The sequence below is a fragment of the Euprymna scolopes genome, chromosome 8 (genome assembly GCF_053919585.1).
Source record: "Euprymna scolopes isolate OS-2025 chromosome 8, ASM5391958v1, whole genome shotgun sequence".
Classification (NCBI taxonomy): Eukaryota; Metazoa; Mollusca; class Cephalopoda; order Sepiida; family Sepiolidae; genus Euprymna; species Euprymna scolopes.
The window spans coordinates 124,775,645-124,793,388 of record NC_136489.1 but is presented as its reverse complement, the minus strand read 5'-3'; the positions used below and the strand labels follow the sequence as shown (position 1 = coordinate 124,793,388).

Genomic DNA, 17,744 nt, shown 5'->3' with positions numbered 1-17,744 from the left:
GGACGGAGTACTATTGCCACACCTGGGCAGGAGCTTCTAGAAACAGCTTATCCTGTCTTGACAGAGTTCAAAATAAACTTTGTAGCCTTGTAGAGGGATGTCCTTTTCTCTTCTCTGCAACCTCTTTCCCACAGAAGAAACATTGTGAGCCTGTCTCTGCTTTACCGTTATTTTCATGGCAAGTGCTCATGTAAACTCTAATCTATGGTCCCCCTTGCCTGATTTTCATGAAAAACACTTGTCGACCTGAAACCATTATCAATAATTTCCCCCACTGTTTATTTGTGCCTAAAACCTCAAACATAGATTCGATGAACAAAGCTTTTTTCTTAGAACTGCATGCCTGTTCCATTTTCCTGTTTTCCAACTGACTACAATATGGTCGTCTTCAAGTCCAATGTGAACAAGTTCTTGATGAGCAGTTCCTTTAAGCAATACAATTTATCAAATTTCTACAACTAACGATTACTATGATATTTTCCCATTTACAGTCATTAACCCTTACCCTCGAGTGGCCTCTGTGCCTTTACAAGTCGTGACTCCTTTATATATATAAAAAAAAAAGAAAATGTGCCCTTCCTTCATACACTTCTAACCTGAAATGACTCTAAACAAAACAACCAAAAACATGTTGGAATAAGTGGAGAAAGAGTTGGAGTTGCTAGGTGAGGTTGGGAAGATGGATCCACATCTTTTCTACAGAGTATTAGGGAAAGTGACCGAATTATTCCCAAACTTACAAGATCCATTATTCCCAAACAGTCACCTATCCAAAATCTGACTGAAACATGACCAAAATTCCATCAGATTAAAATTAGTTATTGTGGAATAAAATTCTAAACATGTTGAGGAAATAAATTCTTTTGATTTTTACATTTGTTTTAAAACCTATCTAACATCGCATTTTTTTTTTTTTAAACATAAAAATCATATTATTGCTTTCATATACAGATTTATACTAAACAAGCACACATATCCACAATACCTTAACAACTTTGGATGAGATATCTCGTTATAACATGTGACAAAGAGATTCTTCTAACACAGTTCCTATTTCCTTTGCCCCCCCCCCCAAGGGCAGAGTTAGACACCAGGGTCGTTTTTTAATGTGGAGAAAGGAACAAAAATAGCAAAAATTGTCTAAGCAATGAAGGATTTCTCCTCTGCTAACCGAGAACAAAACATTCAAGTGCAACAGCAGAACAGATATTACACCTTGAGGTATTTATCTGCTCCCCCACTGGGCAAATTAGGCACAAGGCCGATTTTTAATGTGAGGAGTGAAGGGGAAATGGGGACCAACTCCCCGGGGAGTAGAGGAGCTGGATAGTGACAATTGGTATGAAGGGTTGCCCCTACATTGACCAAGGTCTTATATGTGGGATTGCTCCCACATATGGTCTTTGCTTGCAGTATCTGCTGGAACAGATGGTATTTATTTGCTCCCCCACCGAGCAAATTAGGCACAAGGCCGATTTTTAATGTGAGGAGTGAAGGGGAAATGGGGACCAACTCCCCGGGGAGTAGGGGAGCTGGATAGTGACAATTGGTATGAAGGGTTGCCCCTACATTGACCAAGGTCTTATATGTGGGGTCGCCCCCACATATGGTCTTTGCTTGCAGTATCTGCTGGAACAGATACTACACTTTGATCTTGGCCCGTGAGATTTTTTACAAGCTTACACCTTAAATAGCTACATCAAACTAGATTCTGACTAGGTAATTCTTATTTGTTATTGCTGTACCATGTTATTGACATTGTAATAATGAACTTCGGTATAGTTAATCCTGCCTTGACAACTGGTTATATAATAAATATTTTCAGTTAAATATAAAGAGTTGTCTCCCTTACAATTAAAATCATTTTTTTTTTCTGTATAAGTTTTCAAATGTGCAAAAAAGCATAAAAATGAACTTAAATTAAAAGTACGACAATGCCAGGTAAGTGTAGCATGCCTTTATTGATATGTGTGTTTTTGTTTTCTAGAATTAAGTCAATAAAAAGATTCAAAATTCAAGATAACTTCATAATAACACAACCTTTCAAGAAATTCAAGTTAATTGTATTTATTTTATGGTCATAAACTTTTTGGTTTTACCCAAGTTCTGAATTAGGAAGACAAAGATACGGTTTAATTTTTTTTTTTTTTTTTTAGTTTTGACTCTGGTCGTTTCAGTGACAGACTCTTCCAAAAATAACCATTTAATGAAAGAAAGTTAAGAATCTGCTTTTCAGTATATAACAATGGAAATAACTTTTTTCCAATCAAATATAAAAAGAGTTGTCTCCCTTACAATTATAATCTTATTTCTTTTTCTGTATTAGTTTTCAAATGTGCAAAAAATAAATAAATAATAATAATGGCAAAGTATAGTATATCTACACTGGCGTGTGTGTGTTTTCTATTGAAAAGTCAATAAAAAAGTTTTTAAAATTTAAGATAACTATATAATAAGCCAAGAAATTTGTTTATATTTATTTTATGGTCATAAATCTCTTAGTTTTGTCTAAGTTCTGAATTAGAAAAAAAATAAAAAGACATGGTTTTATTTTTAATATTTTATTTTTTAGTTTTAACTCTGTGCTAGTTTCATAGTCAAAGACTATTCCAAAAATAGTCATTTAATGAAAGAAAGTCAAAAGAGACTTTTTTTCTTCGTTGTATAGAAACATACAAATGTAATTGCTGTTTACACCTCGCAAAAAACAAACACACAGACACACCTGTTTTCACTGAAAGGAAAATACGGTTGTAAAGCCATAGTAGAAAAAGTTCTTTACAAATTTATCAAAAATAAACAGATGTCCTTAAAATTGCAGATATTTAATCTCGCATAAATTAATTTATTTATCCAATGGGTTTTGCAGAAGAGTTTTTTTTTGTTATTGAATTAAACTGTTTTTGGCAAAGAAAAAAAAACATTGAATAGATTGATTTTATGCAATAAGATTATTGAAAGTAGCAGTGGCACCAAATATTGTTTTCATGTATTGATTCGCGATTGCAGAAATTTTCAAATTACCAGTTTCTTTCCATCAAAGACACAGGAATATTAACTCCAAATTCCCATGCATAAACTAAAAAAGTAAATTGAAGTCAAATTTGTTTTAATATGTACAGCATTTGCTTTGTAACAACAAAAACGGGCGGTGACAGTAGTCAAGTGGTTAACGACACGAACTGACAACCTGGGTGTTGCAAGTTCGAATCCAGTTAGTTCGACAAAATCATTTTAACTTTAGGATGCAGGCAACCTTCATGTGGTCTCTCCTGTAAGTATCCAGTGTTATTTTTAAGAAATAATTTTTACTAGAAAAATATCAGGGAAACCAATGCCAACAATAGAATCTTCAGATTCATATAAAATGATGATCAACAAAAATGGATGAAGAATCCCTATTTACTTGTTTCCCCATGAGGTCATTGTTTTTCAATGTGGGGAAAATCCAGGTCCCCTAAAAAGGAGCAATCTGGATTGGAACACAAATAAAAATTGACTGTCTATAAGGATCTCTCCTTCACTAAATGAGGACCGAACAGATGAAATGTAATATTAAAACAGATAAGATTTATAAATATCTAATATATAAAAAGCTATATGTCAGTCTGTCTGTCTCCATATTTTCAAACTTTATTTCCTCCAAAACAGAAAGTTGAAGAGCGGTGATAGGGGCCTCAAATGATTGGATTTTTTACAAGCCATTCTTTTATGGGTCTTTAGCCAGTTAAAAGGGGTCAAAAATGAGGCAAATTTTTAAAAAATCGTTAAACATTTTGTACAGTCATCTTAGTTTATTTTTAATCACTTTAGATGCGTGTCACGTTGGTACAGTGATGTCACAAGCTTTGAATGCTATAGTTTCAGTTTCAATTCTAGCTGGTACCTAATTACTTTTTATTTTTTTAAATCAAGACTATAATAATATATACAAAATCTGGAAAAATTAAAATATCATATTTAAACGTATTTTACGCCCCGGGGGGGGGGGACAAAGCCGGGCGCACTACCCACCCCACTAGTTTATTCATAAAAAGTAGAAAAAAAAAATTAGGCACAAGGTTTAAAAAAATGTAAGGCATGATATATTGCACTTTGTCTCTAGCCAAAAAGCCAAGGATTGGGTGGATGTGGAGTCAGTCTGAAGTGAAACCGTTTCATGGGAAGACAGAAGAAGAAAGGATTAGTTTTCAATATGGAAGCCAAGATAAGAAATCAGAAAACTTCCTTCAAGGTCTTTCGAGGCGGCAGCAGCAGCAGCTTAAGTGTTATGTCAATACTCAGCAAATTCAAACAATCAGAAACCGGTTGCCATTGAAAAGATCAGAGGAGACATCGTTGCCCTTATTATTTATAGAGTGGAGATTGTAACACAAGACAACAGGCACTGTAATGTTGATCAGAAGAGGGGGAAAAGGAGAAAAATGGAGAGAGAGAGGGAGAGGAAAGGGAAAGATACGGAAAGAAAAATAAATATATTTGAAAAGGCAACATGTTTAGAAACTATCTGCACCTACCTGGCGTTGCTCGGGAGTTTTATTACTTGTATTTTCCCTTAGTTAACGTTTTTTTTTTTTATGATAAAATTTTAATTATAAATACTTTTAAAAATTTTAACTCGTAAATTTGTTATAAATAATTATCCCGACCTAGCCGCTCTTGTTCTAAGTTTTTCTTTTTAAGTTCAATATATATATATATATATATATATATATATATACACATAGGGTGTCCAAAAAGTAACTGAAGGGGTTTGAACTTAAATAGATTCTTTATTTTTGATATCTTTCTGTAATATTTTTAAAACAATCTAAGACATTGAGAAATTAAAAAAAAATTTAAAAAATGCAAAATTCAAACCACCTTTATGATAAATGTTTTAAATGTTGCCCATTTTCAGCTTCGCATATTTGTGCTTTTTTTTCAAAACATTATTCATGGTGGATTGTAGAATCTCTGGATTTCGATTTAACTCCCTTATTTCATTACTAATGTTTTCCTTCAATTCTTGCAGGGTTTGGGGTTTAACGTTTCTCGGTCTACCAGCTCGTGGAACAAAATAAGGGAGTTAAATCGCAATCCTGAGATTCTGCAATCTGTCATGAATAATGTTTTGGAAAGAACACAAATATGCAAGGCTGAAAATGGGCAGCATTTAAAAGACATTATTTTTCATAAATAAAGAAGATTGTTCCAATTTTGCATTTTTTTTTTTTTTTTTTAATTTCCCAATGTGTTAAAATTACAGAAACCTATAAAAAATAAAGAATCTTTCAAAATCCTTCAATAAATATATATTTATCTATATGCGTGTATTAAGTATATGCCTATGTTTATATATTAGTATTCTAAGGATTCACTATTAAACTATTTACCCTATCATTATAAATTTTGAAACACAGTTGCTGAGTACAAGGCTTGATAATGTGAGTTACATTTAGTTACATTTAGTTTTATGCAAAAGGGATGAAAAAGAAGGTAAAAGTCTGATTTTTTTGCGAAATGTTACCAAGTATTAAATATCAAGAAATATTTCCCAGATTTTAGTTTCTTTGGGGCATTTAAAGGGAGTTTTAGGGGGCATAATATGGGCACAACTTTCCATTTAAAAATTTGCATAGAATTTGATCCGCAGTCGTTACACACCAATTAAGCAAGATTTCCTGAATTTCAATTTGTTCTTAAGACCCCTTAAACTTAAGCCTTACATTTTAAACATTTTCTTGAATCAAAATTATGTAATGGATCTTGATCAAAATTGGAATAAGGATTCTAAACACAAGATTTAGTACAATTATATCGTGATTTTAATCTCCTTATGGCAACATAGAAAACTATTCTGTTTATCCGTCTTTGAACGAATATTCTCTTAGTGTGTATGTATGTGTGTGTCCGTGTGTGTATATATATATATATATATATATATTAGTAGGTTCTATTATGTGATCTTTTGTTACATTGTGAATTTTACTTGCCCTGGCAACCTTGTTAAACCCTAAACTGGTTATTTTCCCAGAGAACAATGCAACTTATGCATCAACAATCTTTTGTTCGTGTCTTTTTAGGCCCAAATATTATTATTCAGCAATTTCATCAGACAGCCTTTTGACAAGAAAATGACCATTATAGTCTGGACCAGTGGTTACCACAAACCACTAGTGAAGTTTGCAAAATTGGGACATTATTTCAATTTTTTATGAAGCAATTTACTCATAAGATTTTTAATAACTATATTCTAGTCATCCTCATCTTTTTTTTTCTCTATGAAAAAGAAATACTTATCACTATAAAAAAGCAATATATATATATATATATATATATACTTTTATTATATTTTTATAAAATTTTTGGTCTTTTAGCTAAAACAAAAACAAAACAAAAAAGACTGCAGAAAAGACGTTTAAATTGAATTCAACTAACAAGAATCGCTTCATAAATCCACATCGACGAATTACAAGAACAAATTTTCCATGTGCCATTTAAGCAATAAATTGATATGAATTGATCGAAAAAAAAACTTAATTATTTTCAAATTAAAGAATTTTCTAGAAAACCTTCAACAGGATTACAATTATTCAAATGAAGTTTTGTTTTTTTTAGAAGTTTTGTTGGCTTTAAAGGCATACTTCTGGGTGGAAAAAAAAAAAAAAAATTATAATTCGCATTCTTGTCTAAAATCGAAATGCAATGCCATTCTTTTGAGAATCAAAATCTAGAGAATTTATTGCATTTTTATGTTAAAATAGGATTTTACATTTCTTCTTTTTTATTATTATTATTATAACTTTTAGTTCAACCGTAAATATACTGCTACTGAAGCCTAAAACAGCTACCATGATAGGGACCAAACCAATAAGGTAGAACGGCAACTTGATTGGCTAGTTTGACAGAAAGATGTTCGTTCAAATAATCTGCAGGATGAGGTGACTGGCCATGCCGCACTGTGCAGAGGGGTGCGGTTGCCAATGCCGCACTGTGCAGAGGGGTGTGGTTGACTATGCCACATTTTGCAGGTAAGTATGTTTTAAAAATAAACTGAAAAATAAATTAATATAAAAGTGCATAAAAAAACATACACATACAAAAGTACACAATGATCATATTTAAATATGAGGGGGAAAGGATATCACTGTATATGAATAAATACCCGAAAAGATAGGATATCACTGTATATGAATAAATACCCGAAAAGATAGGATATCACTGTATATGAATAAATACCCGAAAAGATAGGATATCACTGTATATGAATAAATACCCGAAAAGATAGGATATCACTGTATATGAATAAATACCCGAAAAGATAGGATATCACTGTATATGAATAAATACCCGAAAAGATAGGATATCACTGTATATGAATAAATACCCGAAAAGATAGGATATCACTGTATATGAATAAATACCCGAAAAGAACAGAATACCATCTAAATCATTGTGGACATGAATATAAGTTTCGATAAGGATAAAAATTGAAAGGAAAACAATAAACAATTCTGATGAGTTTTCAGCTCTGAAACGTAAAGAAAACTAAAAGGTATGAACGAGAAACTCACCACTTTGAACGTTTTTATCAAGAAGCTCATCAAAAAGTTTGGAATGGATATGTCTGGGTAGGTCATCAATATCTACAATGCAGAAAACAGACAATTCAATATAAAAAAAAGAAAAAGCATTAAATAGACAAGATTTTCAAAAACACTTATTTTCCTGTCAAATTTCAAAATCATTTATACAAAACAAGATGAAAAAAACATTATTTGGAATTTCCAGATTACTGTTCTCATCTTGAGTATCATTTTCACAATGTTTCATTCGATGTAATCTCTGACCTTCTTCAGGTGTATTTTGTCGAACTCTGGAATGTTTCTGCGGAACTTGGAAATTTGGATAAAATTTTGAATGAAACACTTTATCTACTTTTTTTTGCAGGGGTAGCATGCTCTTGTTGCGTCAACCATGAGTAGATGGAGGTCCTAACTAATTCACGATTGTATTTTTCAGTTACCCATACTGAGGATTGAACCTTCAACCGTCAGGAGAATATCACTTTTACAATTGATTTTTCTTAATATTCTAACCCGACTGTATCATGGATCCTTACGGACAATTCTAGTACAAATTTTAGGAGCTTTAAACAGTGCAGGCAACTAAAACATACAATTGCGAATTACTAAGAACCTCTATCCAGTCATGGCTGATGGAACGAGAGCATGCTACCTCCGTGAAGTAAATAAAGGGTTCCATTTGACATTTGAAATTCCATCCAGATTCCCCGAGTTTGACAAAAATATTTCCAAGTTCAACACGATACACTTGCAAAAAGGTCGGAGGTTACATCGGATGAAACCTTGTGAAAATGACACTCAAGATGAGAGCAGTAGTTCGATGAATCCAAGTAAAAAAAATAATTTCAAACAAAGTAGGAGTTGTCTATCTCTCTCTCTCTGCAATTTCTACTACTGGAAGAAAAAAAAAATAAAAATAATATGAAAATAAATCATTGATTAGAACTTTTGTTGGACTTGATGCAAACTCTAATAAGAATACTTTTAGATAGTTTTTTTTTTTTTTTTCTTACATGGAGGTCACCACTTATCAAGGCCAAGAGGCAAATCGAGGATAGGGTTAATGGGTGTACATCAGTCATTGTGTTTTTAGCGTAGTAAACATTAGTGGGAATTTTATAACTTGGATTACTTAGGGGGACGGTTCAACAAGAACTTGTTCACGTTGGACTTGAAGACAATCAGAATGTAGCCAGCTGGAAAGCAGACAAACGGAATAGAATTCCACAGGCGTGCAGTTCTAAGAAGGAAGCTTTGTTCATGGAATCTACATTTAGGTTTAGGCACAGATAAAGAATGGGGGAAATTGTTGATAATGACTTTGCCTAGACGAGTGTTTTTCGTGAAAGTCTGGCGAGGGGGGGGGGGGCCATAGATTGAAGTTCAGATGAGCACCTGCCATGAAAATAACGATAAAGCAGGGACAGGCTCGCTACAAAAAGACGCTATTTTTAAAATTTAAGGAGCATTTTTCTGTTATCTTAGGAGGAGTATCAGAGTTTTCCTTGAGTCACTCATACTTACCTCATGTACATCATTAATTCTAACTTTTTAGTGGATTTTGAACACATACAAATTTCATATATCCAGGGCTATATGGATAAATTTATCTTTAGTTGATTTTTGACAACTACATATTTTCATTTACTAGCCAAGTAGAAAAGTTACTAGCCAAACCCATGTGGTTTTTGGAATATGCCATTTTCATTCCATGATAAGTATGTACATACCATAAAGATCTTTTTTCTGTATTTTTTTCTTTTTTTAAGTAAGTGTAATTCTAAACATACACAAAATTTTATGTTGAGACTTGAACGTATAAACATTCAAATTTTTTTCAGATGTTTTTTTTTTAAACAGCCTTCATTATAAAAAAAAAAAAAGATTCTATTAAACTTTCAGTGTTTAAATAATTTGACTTTGCTCATTTTATTAAAAAAGGATTGAAAAGAAATTTTTTCATTCAGTAAGAAGATTCTTGGCCAAAAGAAGAAAAAAAAAACACAATCGCCAAAAGATAAACATGTTATCATTTCTAGTCACCAGTTGGAAAAAAATAAATAAATAACTTGCAAATGCAACCGTTTCACTTGCAATGTAAAGTTCTGATATCTTCATAAAGTTAGATATGTTCATATAATTGTATGTACAGAATTCTAAATTAATTAACCCATTGTTATGAATTAGAAAACACATTTGTTGAGCGATTCAGTAACCAACAGGAAAAAAATGAAAATTCCGAAATAAAGATTTAGTATTAAAAAAGTTCTCCCTTCTGAAAGAAGGATCAAAAACTATAAGCAGTTGCTTGATGTGCAGGAAGAAAGAGTCAAATGCCGCTAACGTTTTGTACAACATTTAAAATTAAAACTGTTCAGGAAAGTTTTACAAGTTTTTTGTTTTTTGGTTTTTTTAGAAATTTAACCATACTTGGATTAATTTTCATAGTTTTCTTCGTGTTATTATTTTTATCAATTCCCAATGATTACGTCTTTCTTACTTTATGCTTTCATTTATCTTAAGTGAATTGGTTGGTTTCTATGACTAATCCACTGAACTGTTGTCTGTTGAAAGACAGCCTAAATGTTGAGGTCAAAATATGGGCTAAGTTTAATTTAGTTTTACACAAAGGGAGTGGAATCACATTGTGAAGATTCAAATTCCTCAGATTTTTTGTGAAACTTTAGCAATAGTATCAGACATTAATGCATATTCCCCATGTTTCAGTTTCTTTTGAGATATTTTAAAAGAATTTTAGTGAGCATAATATGGTCACAACTTTACATTTAAAAATACAAATATTTCAGATTTGCATCAAATTTGATCCATAGCCAGACACCAATTTATTCTTTAAATTTTAGACATTTACAAAAAAAAAAAAAAAAAAACATATGTAATGGTTTGATCAAAATTAGAATAATGATTCTAGACATGTGGTTTAGCATCATTAAATCTTCGGACAAAAGCATAATACTGACAGAAACATCTCCTGTTTAGTGAATTGATTTTAACATTTTGGAATGAGTATTCTTTTCATTGAAGCTAAAAATGTTTATACAAATTATTGAGATGACAGATGAATTTATATAGATTGAGAATTGTCTCTATAATAACAAATACGTATTGTGCATGAATTAAAATATATTTAAGCGTATCTACGACCGGGCAACCTGCTTGAGAACAGGTTGAAGTTTGAAAAGTTGTGTAAGGCGGCAACTCTGGTTTCCCTTATTTTGCCATTCAATTCTCATATTCCATGAATGCTGTTTCTAATGAGGGGGAGAATTAGATACTTTTTTGACTTTGAAGTACCATTTTTTTTTTCTTAGCTTTTTACATCAAGTGGCTTCATGCCTTGTCTAGAGCGATTTCCATTGAAAAGAAAAAAAAATAACAAGCAAAGTGAAGAAGTCGGAACGTATCAATTTATATACATTCACTTGTTTAAATATTTCCCCTCCTACATGGATACATGTACACTAGAGAGTAAAAAGGTCAAGAAGGTCAAGACAAACTGGTTGCTATGGTTACAATGTTAATTCAATAAAAGCTCATCTCGACTTATTATATTATATTTAATCCTGAGATTTAATCGCCATATTAAATGCGATATGTCAAATAGTCAAAAGGGACGAAAAGGAAGAGCAAAATAATGGATGAGGGGGGGGGGGTCTGAAAACTAGATTTTTTAAATGGCACTGCTTTGTTCATATAACTACTAAAAAAATGTCCTCTCTAATGGGTAAAATTAATCCCCTCCCCTCCACAACCATTCACCCTGGACAGAACACTTTTGCAACACTTATATGTCCCATTACTAAGATTGAAAGTTTTCTGGTTTTATTTTTTTTAAGAGAAATAAAATTTTAGTTTTTACTGTTTTATTGTTTTAATAATTATTTCAATAAAATTTAGATTTAAAGTAGGTGATAAACACAAACAGAAACACGTGACGTGCTGACGTGGTCACGGAATGTTATTAATATAGAAAAGAGATGTAAAAAAAAAAAAAAAAAAAAAAAAAAAAAAAAAGAAATTGTTCAATAATATTGGGTTGGTGCAAAAATGTTTTTTGACGTTCAACTAATACATATACTAGCTGTACCCTGCCACGCGTTGCTGTGGCTCAAATTGGCGCAATGGAAAAAGTTCCAAAATGAGGAAAAGCATGTTTCTTATAGGTTTAAATTTCCATTTTGCATGGGTACACCGTTTTTGTTGTTCCATTTTCTTAGCTGATATAGAGATTTTCCGGTTTGGTGACTCTTGAATATGTAACATAAATTGTCCATGTGAAAAAACAGTCAGTGTGTAACTGTAAGGCCCACAATTGTAAAGATTGTTCCCTGTGCTTTGTTGATGGTTATTGCAAATGACAATAAAATTGGAAAGTGCAATTTGCTAAAGTGTAATGATGTATCCGGTGGAATCGTAGGAATGCATGGAATGAAGATATATTCATCTGTGAAAGGTCCTGTTAAGAGTGTTGTTTCTATGATATTGTTTGTTAATTTTTTTTTTTACTGCAAGCTATGTGCCATTGCAAAGCTTGGATTGGTTTATATTTCACAACATGATAATTAGTACACCAAATTTCAGTTGCAATACATGCGGTGGCATCCCTGGCAAATATAACTGTTGGATAATTAACCACTTTATCTGCTTTCACAACAATGTCGATGGATTTGTATTTGACTACCTCACTTGGAATTTTACATTTAATTATAGCGTTAAGTTCATGGGCATCTTTGTATTGACCTGCAAGAATAACTCATTCACTCAGTCAAATGGAATTCTTATAATTTGAATATCTGCAAAAACCTTTTAAACTAACTATTCTTTTGATGAAATAAAATTACAGAAATTACAGAAGTTAAAAGTCAAAGAATTTTGCCCTTAACTCTGACCAGCTGGCACTTTTTTGTACCCAATTTCCCACAAGTGATGCAAAAGTTTTTGTGTGGATCGAACAGTCGGCAACTGTACATGCATATTTTGAGTTAAGTTTAATGTCTTCAAATGGAACAAAAAAGTAGAGTATTTGAGGCAAACATTTATTTCATCTGCTGGTGTTGATTGAAGAATAATAGGTAACATTTGTCTGAAATCTCCTGCAAGCAATATTACTGCATTCCCAAATGGTCTGAAATTGCCACGCAAATCTTGCAAGGATCGACCAAGAGCCTCAAGTGATTTTTTGCGTACCATTGTGCATTCATCCTAAACAATAAGTTCGCATTTTTGCAATATTTTTCCCCATATTGGATGTTTTGGAGATGTCGAACATGAGATTTTTGAAAAATTGAATGTTTTAAAGTAGAATAAATAATTCTTCTACTTGGCAGCAAGGTCGCAGGTATTCCTCATGAAGCAAGGGCTAAGGCTATGTCATTTTGTTACCAAATGGCTGCCAAAATAAATTTAATTAGAAAGGTTTTACCAGTTACTTCTGGTGCTGTTCAAGGTAGCAGTAATTTCCAATTAACTTCTATTCTCACAGTCAGTAAATTAGGTGACTAAAATAGGATTTATCCATGTTTTGACAATGCCTTATTCACTGTAATTAATTTAGGAGACTAAAATAGGATGAGGGATTAGAGATGGACAGATAGAGAGGAAGATATATAGATAGAAAAGAGACAGTGAGAGGAAAATAGAGAAAGAGAAGGAGATAGAGAGATAAAGGGATTGATAGATAAACAGAGAGAGGGGGAGAGTTAGAAACAGAGAGGGATGAAACAGAGGAAAGGAGAGAGATAGAGGGAGTTAGAGAGAGAAAGGGGCTCAAAGAGAGATGGAGAGGGTGATATAGAGAGAAAGATAGATTGAGAGAGGGAAAGGGAGAGATGGATAGAGAGAGATATTGAGAGAGGGGGAGAGAAAAAGAAGGTGAACTACACTTCACCGTTTTTTTCCTCGTTCAGTAGAGAAGAAATCTTTCGAGACTGAGGCAATTTTAATGTTTTGTTATTATCCAGAGTACCCCTTTTTTGTTTGGGGGGGGGGGTGATTTTCCTCGCATTAGAAACCGACCGGGTTATCTGTACTTTCACTTAACAAATTAATAAAAGAAAAACATATTGTAAAATTTGAATTTAACAGGAAAATACTATTTTAAAAAATAGCACGGTAACATAAGTGCATAAGTGCCACTTTAGGTACTCCTTGGGCGTTGAGTTCCATGGCGACCAGCATAATTATTTAATGGTCGCTCCCTTAGGCCCCCCCCCCAGTCAAGGCTAATGCATGCGCACATAACATTTTTTTATTTACTGACGTTGGCTTAGTAACTAAACGATTTATTGATAATTTCGTAACCCTTAAACGCATGCCGGAAGATTTAAATAGGTTCATTATTGTTGTAATGAAAAAAAAAAAGTTTCATTCAACACAAAACCAAAAACACATATTAATGATAAATGATTTATTATTCTATTCATTGAAATTTACTAATTTTTAAATAAAAAAGTAAAAAAAAAAAGTTAATAAAAAAATAGTTGCTTATGTGCGCATAAACAACTTGTTTTTTTTTTAGATTAAGTCCAACTTATAATCACCCCCCCCCCCCAACCTCCTCATCTTAAGAACAGCTTCCGGAATAAACACCACTTTTGGAGGGGGGGGCTATTTGCAAAATTTAACTGATATTTGTTGTCAGCATACCCACCCGAAAATACTATTAAAAAGAAAAAAGGAGGGGTTCAGTGCCCGTGGCAGAGAAGTAGATTTATTTATCAATAAAAGTTGCAGAGAAGTAAATTTATTTATCAATAAAAGTCGTCATTTAAAAAAGAAAATTGTGGCGGTGGACCTAAATGTTTTGTTTTCGCACTATTCAACAATTTGTTCATCCGCGCATGTAAATTAAAAAATATTTGTAAAAGTGAGAAGTTATCAGTAAATGATTTAGTTTTTTTTTTTTAATTTATTTATTTATTTTTATTTTTTTACATTAGGTCCACCTCCACAAATGTTAAGAACGGCTTTCAGAATAAACACCCCCAACCTCTCCATGTTAACGGATTTCGGAATAAACACTATTGGGGGGGGGGGGGATATTTAAAAAAAAAAAAAAAGTCGATAAAAGTCGTCATTTAAAAAGAAATTTAAAATCAAATGTTTGTAAAAGTGAGAAATTATTAATAAATGTTTAGTAACATTTTTCGGTGCTAATGCAGAGAGTGACCAGCGCTATTTTTTAAATCGTGTTTTTTTTTTTTTAATCTTTTTTTTTTTAAGGTTAAAGTACAGAATAGGTACAAAACACCCTCCCCTCCCCATGTTAAGAATGGCTTTTTAAATAACGTTATTATTTCAGCATGGATCACTCTCTGCATGAGTACCAATTTTTCTTTTAATATTCATAAAAAGTAAAACTTTTTTCAAAATAAATAAATAAATAAATGTTTGTAAATGTGACAAATAATCGTTTAGTTACGGCAACGTCAGTAAATAAAATATGTTATGTGCGGGGTGAGGTGGGAGACTAAGGGAGCGACTATTATCTTTTTCTACTGGTCGCCATGGAACTCAACGCCTAAGGAGTACCAAAATGTAATTTTTTTTGTCAAATAAATAAATTTCAAGCAATTTTTGCAATAAATAATAGATAGCAACTTTGTTAATTTTACGACTCGCCCCAGCATATTATAAACACCCTAACTTCCCCATGTTAAGAACGGCTTTCGAGATTTATGGAAGGGCGTTTTTTTTGTTTTGTTTTTTTAACATGGGGGGAGGGGTTAGGGTGTTTATAATACGTTGAGGCATGTCGTAAAAATGAACAGTTTAGAAAAAGTTAAAAACTTTTTTATGTAAACAATGCCGTGAAAATAAACTAAACAATTAAAACGTAATATTTCATGAGTGAAAAGCCTTAACATAAATAAAATTTAAAAAATTGGTAAGTACATAAATGAATTTAAAGTTTTAAAATATGGGATTATTATTTTTTTTTTTTGTGTGTGTGTGTGTGTGTGTGTGTGTGTGTGTGTGTGTGTGTGTGTGTGTGTGTGTGTGTGTGTGTGCTAATGCAGAGAGTGATCCGCGCTATTTTTTTTAAATCGTTTTCCACGTTTCATTAAAGTTTTATGATATGTTTTTATTCAATTGTAAGGTTAAAGTACAGAATAGGTACAAAACACCCTCCCTTCCTCATGTTAAGAATGGCTTTTTAAATAATAACATTATTATTTCAGCACGGATCACTCTCTGCATGAGTAAGTTTTTTGTTTTTTTTTACTTATCGAGTTAACAGAAAATGAAATCTTTCGTCAATTCGTGGCTGTGAAATGAATCGAACTGGAAGTTCAGTTTTACAACAGAACAGATTCGCAGTAACGGTTAAAAAAAATATATTCATTTTATTTAATATTTTAATAATTCGCGAGGTAAATTTATTTCAATAACATAAAAACATACCTCGACTCTAAAGATGGGTTGTCTGAAAATTTCAAATAAATTGGTAACGTAGAAATAGGGTTTTATTATTTTAGAACGAACCAACATTTACATTTTTATATATATAGATATATATACGACATTATTTTTGCACCAGCCTAATAACTAAAATACTGTAAGGGAGATGCGCAACATCTTAAGCTGTGAAGATTTATCTCCCTTTCATTACTCGAGTCATCATTTAATTTGATCACCATTGTAACAATCTTCTTAAAGGGATTTTTTTTTTTTCAAACAAACTGAATCAAGATATATTTCGGTATTCTAAAGAATATGCTTAAAGAAAGAAAAAGACAAAGTAGCTAGATGAAATCAAATATCGTCAAATGCGATGCTATGTAGGTGGAAACTCTAAAATCCAACAAGATAACTGAATATATGAGAGTACAGTAAAAAAAAAAAAAAAAAAAAAGGGGGAGTCATAACTAATTTTTCAAATATCTCTATTGCTGAAAATATACTTTAAAAAAATGTTAGATTTTTTTTTTCTTTTGGTAAAAAAACGAATCACCAAAAGCAAATGTACATATTCAACAGAGATACATATTATTAAGCAATAAGTTTCATAAATTTGAACAACTCGAAAATTTGATTGAATCAAATCATTCCATTTGTATTTCTCAATCAGATTCAATATTTTTTTATACAAATATTGAAATCAAATGATTCCATTTGATTCAATATTTTTTTATACAAATATTGAAAGCAGAATCTGACATCCATGAAAAGACTTTATTGCTGCTGAACAAAATAGTCATGTTGAACTAAAGCAACACAGAAATTTTATTTAGAAATACATTGCTTATATCTAATATATATATATATATCAGTCTTCCACATTTATTCATAAAAATCAGATTTTTTTTATATTTTTATATTTATTGAACTGTAAGTTGATCTTGAGATGAGCTCATTGTGTATCACTTTGTGTCTACATTCTTTGAAATCAAATACATTTTACTGAGAAAGCAACATTAATGACTTCAACTGCAGGTGGTGGAGGAGAGAGAGAGAGAGAGATTAAAACCAAGAAGCAGATTCATGACTAAAGAGAACCTTGATCCTGCACGGTCATAGAACTACCAGGTTGACAGATAGAATGACTACTTGAATGAAGCTATCCAAGAACTGAGAAAACATCTCTCACATCGAACGGATCTCTTAAGGAAGGACTGGATGACCCTGTGTCGCATGTTGTAGGTGCACACATGCAAATGCACCGAATGAAACATGTTGCATAGTCGATTTTTTCTCAGCCAGGAAAAAAAAAAACTCGTACACTTCGTTTTTGTATAAAAATATAAAAACTTATATTTCTCTTTCTTTTGTTACTGCCTCATATACATGCGCATAGCTAGCGACGGAGAATGTGGACCGGGAGGTGGGTGGATAGAGTCACGCTTGTGTGATGTTGATTACTGGCTGACCGTAGACTTCTCTCTTTTTGCCTTTTTCTCTGGGCTATATATGTGACCTGCTTTTTGCTGGTGCATTCACCTCCGACAGTTGCAGGCATCAAATAGTTGACCTTTCACCACAGATGATATCAATTTTGATACCGCCTTCATCGTCCAGTGCATTTTCTACCAGCTACCATGTGTATATTTGCGTGTGTGCATCTTCAACATGCAACTCCTGAACCAAGAAAGATATGATGTTGAAAGGACAGCCAGCAACTTCTGCAGGTCGAGACCAGCATCAACAAACAACTGCCCT

General features: G+C 32.3%; 1 protein-coding gene and 1 long non-coding RNA gene across 4 annotated transcripts in view; both read right to left on the bottom strand.

The window, feature by feature from the left end:
- The window catches only part of LOC145283752 (ubiquitin thioesterase zranb1-B-like), a 578,310-nt gene that overhangs the window by 93,779 nt on the left and 466,787 nt on the right, over nucleotides 1-17,744 (bottom strand). For all 3 annotated transcript variants that reach the window (XM_080132814.1, XM_080132813.1, XM_080132815.1), the window contains one exon: nucleotides 7,557-7,628. In XM_080132814.1, the coding sequence (XP_079988940.1) occupies nucleotides 7,557-7,628 (72 nt within the window). The remainder of the gene's footprint in view (nucleotides 1-7,556; nucleotides 7,629-17,744) is intronic.
- LOC145283756 (uncharacterized) overlaps nucleotides 1-17,744 on the bottom strand; it is a 259,776-nt gene that overhangs the window by 100,507 nt on the left and 141,525 nt on the right. The window lies entirely within an intron of this gene.